General features: G+C 35.7%; 1 protein-coding gene across 2 annotated transcripts in view; it reads left to right on the top strand.

The window, feature by feature from the left end:
- The window catches only part of CPLX1 (complexin 1), a 160,870-nt gene that overhangs the window by 1,321 nt on the left and 148,776 nt on the right, over positions 1 to 10,773 (top strand). The window contains exon 2 of one of the 2 annotated variants that reach the window (XM_075208022.1): positions 614 to 725. In XM_075208022.1, the coding sequence (XP_075064123.1) occupies positions 695 to 725 (31 nt within the window). In that variant the 5' untranslated portion in view covers positions 614 to 694. Of the gene's footprint in view, positions 1 to 613; positions 726 to 817; positions 889 to 10,773 lie in introns of those variants that run through there. The other variant, XM_075208030.1, reaches the window with a different exon arrangement.

Below are 10,773 nucleotides of genomic sequence, written 5' to 3'. Positions count from 1 at the left end.
GACTATAACTGTAAATTGGTCTCCGAAAAATGTCTGGAATTAGGAGAAGCTAATTAGGAACTGGAGCAGGACACCTCACCTTCAAATGTCCCTTCAGACACTTCCCTCCAGACACTGTACACGATGCTGCCCATCTGCTAAAGCAATTCAAAGATACACACCTTCAAGAATATAGATGTGTTTGTGTCAAAAGCAGTATGATATTGAGGATGATTTTAAATATATGACATATATTTCCCTCTTGTATGGTATAAATACTTTATGCGCAAATAACACCAGGTGCTATACATCTACGTTATATTTAGTCAAGTTTTAAAGCAAACTAGTTTTTGCAAGTGTGCATATTTTCTCTCTTTGACAATAACCTATATTGGTTTATTGATATATTTAAAACACTTTAGATTATTTTGTGTTAGTAATTTACTGTGACATAAATCTATATTTAGTTAGACCTGCACCAACATCGGTAGATGTTTCCCAAATACAGTAGCTTTTCAAAGCTCAATATTTCACATAAGACGTGGATAGTGTATACTGAAAGTAACAAAATCTCCTTTATTATGTGATTTGTAAGTTAAAGTATTTGTAAGTATGTATTTTTCATGTATTACAGGCTAGAACATACACGTTAACCTGATAGTCTTGCATGTAATATATAAAATAAACTGAGTGGAAGGAATCAAAAGCCATCAGTATGGATTTTGTTATGAAGCAAGCTTTGGGAGGTAAGTGCAAGCATCTCCTTTTCAAACACCCTATACAGTATGTCAGAAACTTAAGTACAATGCGTCAATTGCCGAAGCTCCTCCCATTCTCTTGTATATCACTGCACCATGAGGTAAAATGCCACACAGTCACCATCTGAATAGCCAGAGGCAAAACATTTGAGTAAGTTAAAAATATTTTTAGAATATTTTGTCAGTAATCGAGACTCAAGGTAATTCTGCTTCCATTCACACTCTGCATTCTGTTTATCACTTTGAAAATGTTTTCAAAACTGCAAAAAGCTTATATCATGTATTACGCTGTTCCTTTGATTAAATCTCATATACATTTTTATGTTATCTAGTAGATATTACATTATGTTTAAAATGATCAAAAGCAGGGCTAAGCTAACAAAAATATTGCAATATGTAAAATGTACATTTGTTTCATAACTGATAAAGTCCAATTGCCAACATAGAATTAATCATTTTATAGTTATGAATTTACTGTACATTTTTACTGCACAAAGTGTTTAATATTTTGTTTGCAATAGAAATATCACCCATCTCATTTGCTTTATCAAACTTCACAAATGAAATGATATCTACATTCCATACATGACATTAAGTCAGTAGACTGCATACTTCCTTAAAGTGCCTGTCAAATGTTTAATTGAGCTTCAGTAAGATGTATTTTAATTAAATAATGACGTGACCATTTTGTAGCCAAGTCTTAATTGTTATAAGGGAAAGCAGCATACAAGACTATCTTTGTGTTAAACGGGCAGTTGGTAATTTAGAAAATTATGTATTTGCTTTAAAATGTTATTCCACTGTGGTAATTAGTACCTTAATTTCTGCCAATATCACCAGCACTTTCCTGGACAATCACACACTGCAGCTTTTTCAGCAGAAAAACATTGTGCCATAGATATGGCTGTTTCCTCTTATGTTTTAGGTGCAGTGTCAAATTGTGCACTGCAGTATTTTTGCTTACATTAAATAATGTTTTGTGCAAACCCTTTTTTTTTAAACAACTAGGATAAATGGATTAATTAAGATCTGCTGACTGTAGAAAAACAATCTTGCAAAACCTGAAATAGAATTGGATCCATTAAACAGACTTCAGATAAAACCATTTGTCAAACCCTTCACTTAGAAAACAGCTATATCGATAAAGAAAATGATTAAAACTCAGTGAACTGTGGTTAAAATGACTTTTATTTCCATTGATTTATGCCAAGGGACTGTTGAAGGTTAAAGAAGGGAAATAATTTAAGTTACTTCATTCTAAAATGGACTAAATGTAAAATGTTTTATTTTATTATAAAACATTGAAGATGTAGGGCAAAGTTTCAGTCAGGGGCAATTACATTATACATGATGTCTATGGTAGATCGTCTAGCACCATAGATGCACACATAAATATAAGTCAGGACCAGTTGCTTACATATATGAGCAGGGCCAGGATTCACAGTTATTAATCATGAAATAATTTATGCTGAGCAATGTATTTGAAGACAATTCATTGTTTACATTCAAATATAAGATATATAAAGTTTAGTAGCTATAGCAGTAAGAAAAACAGTGGCTTAAGAAAAAAAAGAAGTAGAATATTGAGTGCAACTAATCATATAATCACACTGATTAGACCACCAAACTACACATTGCACATAAGACCACTTCTATTTCCCCTGGTTGAGCTCTACTTTGCTCAATTGACTAGATCTTCAATAGTATACATAAAAAATAAAGGAGAACAGCAACCTCGTTTGGATATGAACATACCCCCTCCTCTTAACTAGGAGTTTTGTCAGCTACTTGACCCCCTTTGGGCCACTAATCAATGTAATCTCCAGGCCTCAGAGGAATTCTAGAAGCAGTATAAGCCACAGCAGCAATCCTTTGAAACCCTCTGACAGTGCCTCTTATGTTCAAATTCTTCAACCTCTTAGAAAGAGCACAGCATTTGTGAGAGGAAGGATGTAAATAATTAACAATATCTGTATCCCTACATTAATGTAATCTAACATGTGATCTGAGCATCATCTAACTTCTAACTAAATAAATAACACTAAAAAGACCTTCTCACATTGAGCACATTGATCCAACATTGGCTGTCTCTGTTGGAGAAATTAAGGAACTTTCTAAGATAATTAGCTCTACACAATGGGACATTTTATACATATGAGATGACAATATAGTTTGAATTTCAGGGCCCCTTTCCTGTAAAACCGAACCTCACAGATACAGGTTCATATAAATGAATTATGCCATCATCAAAACATACTTTAGAACAATGAAAAGCTTTATAAAACTATTGCAGATTATTTTGGCCTTCATCAATCTACAATGAGGAAGATAGTGTAGAAATGGAGGAAATTGAACATCATTCATATTCCCTCCCAGGGGAAATCACTCAAAGTGCAATAATCTAAGAGCTCACAAAGGACCCCAGGGTAATAACTGATTATATTTTGTACTGTTTAGTGCCAATGTCCGCAAAAATGAAAACAATAGAAATGTTATATTTAGTGAAAAGTGAAACACTGAATTTCACTAAATCCACTATACCCAAACTGGGATGCATGGAAGTGGGAGAATTATGGTGTTCAGTTGCTTTGCATCCTCAGGTCCCTGTTGGCTACAAGTAATTGAGGATACAAATAATTGTACTATCAGTTTTTACAGGAGAATCATAAGCTGACACTTAAAAGAATGTGGATCATGCAAAATGACAATGGCCTCAAACACAGAGGTAAAGCTACAACAGAATGGTTGTATAGTCCTGAGTCACACTCAACAGAATCCAGGATCTTCAATTCAGCACCTGCTGTAATTCTCATAACAATATAATATTAGTAAGCTCACACCACCTTCACTGCTCTTGCATACACACTTCCAAGCATCAGCTGTGTGTTACTGTGGTCTCAGAAGCTGCTGTTCCAACGGATTCAAGTGCAATGACATGCCTCTAGCATCTCCATAGAAGTCACATTTATTAAGATTTCTAGTTTGGTATGTGGCTAGGGATGAATCATCAGGTACTGAAAGCATTCGACTTAAGTCACTGCTGCTAAAACAAACGCTGGTAGTTAATAAATTTAAATGTTCGCATAGACTTTCCAGTGGGGAACATTTTTTTAAAACTTTTCTACAGGAAACTATGAATAAAAGGATGTGTTACCAATCCGATGTTTGCTTTAATTTTCAAAACCATACTAGAAAAATTGCTCATATTCTGCCACGTACAAAACAACATTTTATGCACGGTTACCAATTAATATGTTTTCATTAATATCTCCTTTTGAATGTTTGATCTAACAAGGCTAGTTTTTGACAAACTGGGCACTTCTGATAAGACAGCACAATGAGAACCATTATCAGGTGTTGCAAGACACAATTAAATTGACTTTGACTTGAAACTTGGCGTCAGAAACTGGGAGCACAGATAGGTGTTTAGGACAATGAGCTCCACATTTCAGGTATCTAAGCTCTCTGGTGTAGTGTTTAAGCTGCAGGAAGACAGAGATAGGAAATTTCTGCAAGCAGTTTTCATGTGTCATTGCCCATGTACTGTAAGAGAGACATAGCTGGGCCTTTTTCAGGTCACAATAGCCCCCAAGGAAAGGATTGCCTCCTTACACTCTATAAAGGGGTAGAATGGTCAGTACTTCACAATGTCTGAGGCCGACAAGAAGGATGTTATGAAAATTCAAGGTGCTGACATTTTCAGCCTACAGACAATGTTATATAGGAGATATATTGATTTAACTCAACAGATTAAGACCAGTCTGCAACAAAGCTAAGAACGTTAGCAGCAATATGTGAATTTTATGCACTACATAACGAACTGATTAGATGCTGTATAATACTGAGTTCAAGAAATGCAATCACTAGAAAGAGACTGGTAAGGAAACCGGAGCTCAGCCCACAGAGAGTCATAGACATGCTAATGATCAAGGAGCTCACAGAGCTGCAGCTAAAACCAATGCATGGTGTTGCAGACACTGAGACTTTGCCCTGCACTTCACTGCAAAGATGCTGCAGTTGATGAAATAAAATAAACAGAATACATCAGCACAGGTCACAAAAATGAAATCATAGTATGTCACTACTTTTGGAACAAATAGGAAAACAATGCTTTGTACCACTGACCTTCAGCAAGAGCAGGCAAACAGAAAAGTATTCTTTGTCAGCTGGACTGCTAGGCTACATGCAATCTCATAACATACAAAGACTATTTCAAAATAGCCAAGGCTGCAAATCACCATTAGAAGTCAGCACAGTTAAACTGAAGTTGTACAATTACTCCAATGTGCTACCAATGGGGCAATGGACATTAAATTGCACATGCACAAACAAATCAAACCAGCTGTTGTTTCAGGTTGTGAAAAGTATGCATTAACCACTTCTCTCTGCAAATATCTGAGAAATTGGGGCTTCTCGCATTAAGGGGGAGATTCAGTTATCCCTGATGTTCCTAAGAACATCGCAGACATGCATTTTTACCGATATTATGGTAAAAAGTAACGCTTATTTTTGCTTGCAACTCTATGGGGTGCAAGCAAAAATGAGCATTGCTTCTGTAAAAAAATATCTGTGTGAGGTGGCTCATGGCCGTTCCAGAGATGCCTCGCGTGGGATTTTGCTGGCGCTATATAAATAAATGATGATGCTGATGATGATGATAATATTCAAAGAAGTGAATCTGCCCCTTAATGTTGAAAATACTTTTTTCAATAGCGTACAAGAGACCACAACTGAAATGCTATGGAGAATATTTGTATCAAGGCAAATATGGAGGAAAGAGATGTCCATTCCTATTCTTTCCTCCATGTTTCCTTTGGATGGATTTTTATGCGACCATCAGCCATGGCACATAGCCAAGGAGGGGCAGAGCAATTATCATAATACCAAAATAATATAAACCTTATAACTATAATTGAATAAAAGACACCCCAAATCCCTTGTTCACTACTTTATTTTTTTGTTAAAGCTTAGCAATAAAAAATTAAAAATTATTTCTTAATCCGAGTGTCCAAATGGAAAAATACATTTTTCTTCTTTCTTTATCAGCTATTGTCAAGATGGGACAATGAAAAAAGTATAATAAGCTAATGATCCATTTATGCACACTGCAATTTGATTTTGGATATAGGTACTGTCGAAGAAGTCTCATCAAGAGGAGTGGGGGAGGGATTGTAAAATAGATAATCGCTTTCACTTTGTGACCACTAGAGATTGAGGGCACCACCTTGATCCCAAGACTACATTTGGATACTCAATTTCAGTTCTCAAAGAGGTCATAATGCATTCCCAGGCATTGTACATGTGAAAAGGATTCAGGAAGTGGCAGAACTGTAGGGAGTGCAAGAGGCTCGGTTGTCTTGGTGCTCAGAGGTGTGGGAGGCCCTCCCCACTCCCCCGTTGCCCTCATTCTTCTTTCAAAAGAGCAGAGACCCTTTCAGAGTATGCTCTCAAAAGAGCGTGTTGGAGGACAAGAGCAGAGTGCTGGGGCCCAGAAAACTAGAACACCATTTCCAGCCGTACCCAAATTTTTAAATGGGGCCCGTCGCTGTTCTGCCCCTGCATAAAGGGCTGCAAACAAGTCATTCAATTGAGATTTTTCAGGTTACATAGTAATACTCTTCTCTTCATTTTCTATAAAACATTGTGATATAAGATACGGAACCTGTGCATAATATAATATGCGCGGGACAAAAACCAGCACGAGTGTTGAAAGACAATAGATTGAAAGAATGTAATCATGCATACTGAGTGTTATAGAGACGGAAGCAAAACAACAGATATACATATGTATGTATAATATATCTATATCTATATATATATATATAGTGCCTTACCTTTTTCATATGAGATAGGTAAGACACTATGATGTGTAGGATTCTTCTGGATGCACCAGCTGAATCAACATCCAGCTATACAGCATCGATTGATATAAGAAGAATACACAATTATCACAGCAGAAAACATTAAAGTTCATGTGTAAAACCTTATAACCTTATGAAGCTCCAAAAATGCTTCTCTTTTGTTATTGAGGAACACTGTGAACCAGACAGCAATCCGTAAGATCTGACAGGCTCTACAACTCGTCTGCTGCCATTCCTACGCACCTCAGAAATACACACATTGAAACCTGAGTGTCTCAGCAACATTGATTTAACAATGACAAAAAAATGAATTTGGGCATATCTTTCTATCACAATGAGTTATCATTGGTTCCTAGAAATCCTATATTTTGTGTGTATCTGCTGTAGTTGTTTGTACTGTACAGTTTCGCCATGTAATGTCAGTCATCAGAAAAGTAACCCAGACAGCAACTGATCAGACATTAAGGACATTGATAGTGTTTATACTCTAGAGGCCAGCTCTGCTTCCAAAGTAGTGGAGGATGAATTGAACGCCACATTGTGCAATCTTTCAAACTACTGTACACATGTCTCTACTGTGTTACAGGTAATCAGATAATACTTCTAGGATTTTAGTGACACAATATATCTATATGGTATTTTGTGTTTTCTCACATATTTTAAAGTTACACTTTTTTTTCGTTTTTTAAACAATTGTAACATTGTTGGAAATAGATATAAAAATATTCTCAATAGAATGTTGCAAGAAAAAACGTCTAAATGAAATGTGACACACGGAAAGAAATGTTTCATCCTATAAATGTTTTTGGCTGGTTTCTTGCATTGCTTACACTGTCTCTATCAAATTTATAGTGACAAGCAGTGCAATGTAAGAAAAACTAGAAAGAAAGGGGGCCACTTAATAAATGTTGAAAATTGTGGAGAACCAGCGGAAATGCATTATCTACTTTTGTGAAGTTATGTTCCAATTTTTGCCTCAAATTTGTAAATATGTTTCTCTGTTCACGTGGCTTAGTACATGAAGAATGAAGCGACTGCAGCTAAAACAAAATGTGAACAGTTAGAATAGGCCTGTCAGTATACCAAACACAGTACAAAAGTGCAGCAACAGCCTTTATTGCCTTAATAGCCAATAAAGTATATATTTTGAATATAATATTTTGAGAGTACTAATTTTCATCAGGCTATTGTGATTCAGAAGAAACAAATGTCCAACTGTTATATACCTATCACATGTACAAATATACAACATAACACAAGAAATGCAAATTGTCAGGGTGATTCCAGTTTGATTTGTACTGTACTTGTTAGCATAGAATACAACATTTTAGCTTCTGGATATTGATATGTCTAAGAGACCAAAGTAGCTTTGTAAGCTTGCAGTCTAAATCGGTTCATTTTAGTCAATCAAATGAATCACAGTTGGAAACAGAAATCCCAAAGTGCAATATGTTATGTTTAAAAGAGCTAATAATGTCTGTCACAACTATATTTGTACAACTCAGGATACTTTCCGAATGAAAGATTTTTGAGTTTCTCTGAATAACAGTGTATATGGCTATGTACAAGGTGTAACTTTATATGTAGTTAAGTAGCAAGGATATACAGCATAAACACTCACCATTCAAGTATAATAATACATACAGTAACATGTTAGCATTTTCCCTTTACATTTGATGGCTAATATAATAACCAATCTTTTCTGCCTCCCTTTACTACCTCTGATGGAGTCTATTCTAAGCTTCCACAAGCCTTAGTAGCAATCCCTAAAATGTCTATTAAATGTTGGTTTCCCCTGTAAAATTAGACTAGAATCCAATTGCTGATGCCTGATCACTGGCACATCTATGAACATGTAACAATCCAGTTATTTGTGTTAAAAAGGGCTCTGTGGCCACTTTGTAAACTGCAAACGCCTTTCGAAATGCACAGTCTCTGCAGGCTTGAAGTTCATTTGAATGTCACATGTAACAACACAAAATATCATCTTCCACTTGGCTACATTACCATGCACAGTATTGTGGCTAGCCTGCTATCATGAAGAAATTCCCAGATCTACCCAGACCTTGCCATCATAAGGGCAACAGTTTTCCACTCGCAATGCAGAAAAATAGGCACTTGATATCACAATTTTGTACATTTGTAAATTATCCTTTACATATAGATATATAACCAGTTCCATTATGCATATTTAAATTGCTCTATTGGAGCAACATTACACCTCAAGTGACTTCTTTTGGCAGAAGATTTCAGGTTACTGCATTCTAAAATCATTGTTTGCGGAAGCCGAATGAGTAATTGACCACTTGTTAATTGTGCGTTTCAGTTTCTTTTCTATTTTCCTTTATTATTCCTCTTCTTTTTTATCTATTAATAATATTATTAGCTCTCCATTATACTGTAGTTCTTGATGATTGTTGAACAATATTTTTAGGACAATATATAATACATCAGCGGTGTGAATACCAGTATAAATAGCTGTGAAAAGATAGCATTATATTTTTAACCTCTCACTTCACTAATATCCTAATCTGTGGTGGCCAAGTTAGGATATACCTAATCCATACAAGAGAGTGCAAAATATAACTTTACACTCACAGACACAGCATAAGTCCAATATGGTGCATGGTCCAACAGTGGTTAAAAAAGTAACAAATAAAAATCATAATGTAACAAAATAGAATTAAAACACTTTAGTGATTTAAAGTATTTGTCAAGAAACAACTACTTGTCAATCAACCCCTACTGTGAAATATTAGGATAAAGGAATTCACCTCTAATTTCCATGACCTGTGGTGTTATGCTTTTATATAGTCACAGAACTTCTCAGTGACTTTTAATATCATTATACTTCACAGTAAGGGGTGCATTATCCTAAATATGCAGTACATAAATGTAAAAAATTATAATTATTTAAATGTTGTAATATATTCATATCTAAAATCTAATGGAGAGCTTTAATAAAAGCATTAATTAAAATAAATATTTTTTTATTCATTCAAATTAAGCCCATATCTTGGCTTTCAGTTGCACAGCGTATGTGTGAATATCTGCAGAGACTGGCCCATTGAAGTGTATACCCTTATTGCTCCAGGCCAGTGTAGATGGGGCAGCTGAGTATCGCTCAGCTGCTCTGGTGATCATTTTTAGTAAATTGTGGTGATAAGCTGCAATAAAAAAAATCAGCCTTATCAACTGAGAAAAGGGTATGTTGATAAATAGGCCCCAAATTGTATATATGTGTATTAGTGCAGTGTTTGTGAGAGACTGGTTACCAGGCAAAAGGTTAATCTTTTACATAGAAAGTGGTGTTCAGTTGAAAAACTGCCTGTGCTGCACATATGATAGGTCTGTCTCCTTATTATTTTTAGCTGCTTTTGTTTGCTTTCAGAAGTGACTTACTTAATACTTTACAGAATTAAGAATATAGAGGAAGTAATTTATTTTTATATGCATGACATATTTAAATGCACCATATGTATGGTATTATTTATTTTTTGCATTTATATACTGTTGCTAGGTGATGTAATACCTCCCAACATTTCAAAAGGAATAAACAGGATACTGAGGTCTATGCCAATGTTCCGCCACTCCCCATTTTGCTGGGATCAGATACAGATCTGCTCAACCATGCCTGTATCATACTATCCAAAATTTGGATCTTTGGAATCAAAACACACTTAGGAAGATGGTATGTCTGCATTATAATAAGGGCGTGGTTACGTCATGATAGGGGTGTGACAGTGTCATGATGGGGCATGTCTAGCACTTCAGAAGGGTTAGGCCACCACTATCCCCCCCACATGTCTTTTAATAAAAGGCCAGGTGGTAGATCTGCATAGCACCGATTCACCACCACTTTGCAGTTGTAAGCTGTGGTGGGCAGGACAGTCACTGTATTTGTGACTAAAGATCTGGCTCTTGGGACTGCAGGACAGTCCCCTAGAATCAGTACTGCCCATCCTATATTGGGGACAGTTGAGAGGTATGCCACAGTTAGGCACCGTTGTTGTTTTGCCCACAAATTGGTAGGACCTTTCCATTTTAACACTTGGTGGTTATACTAATATACGAAACACACTCCTGGGTTGTCAGACTTAAAAGAGCACCATGCTATTAGTATAGAAATCTATATAATAGTCACTGAAACATAAGTAAAAATAAAAAATCTGAAT

The sequence above is a fragment of the Mixophyes fleayi genome, chromosome 1 (assembly GCF_038048845.1).
Source record: "Mixophyes fleayi isolate aMixFle1 chromosome 1, aMixFle1.hap1, whole genome shotgun sequence".
Lineage (NCBI taxonomy): Eukaryota > Metazoa > Chordata > Amphibia > Anura > Limnodynastidae > Mixophyes > Mixophyes fleayi.
Note: the sequence above shows the minus strand (reverse complement) of the source record. Positions and strands in the feature narration are given on the sequence as shown.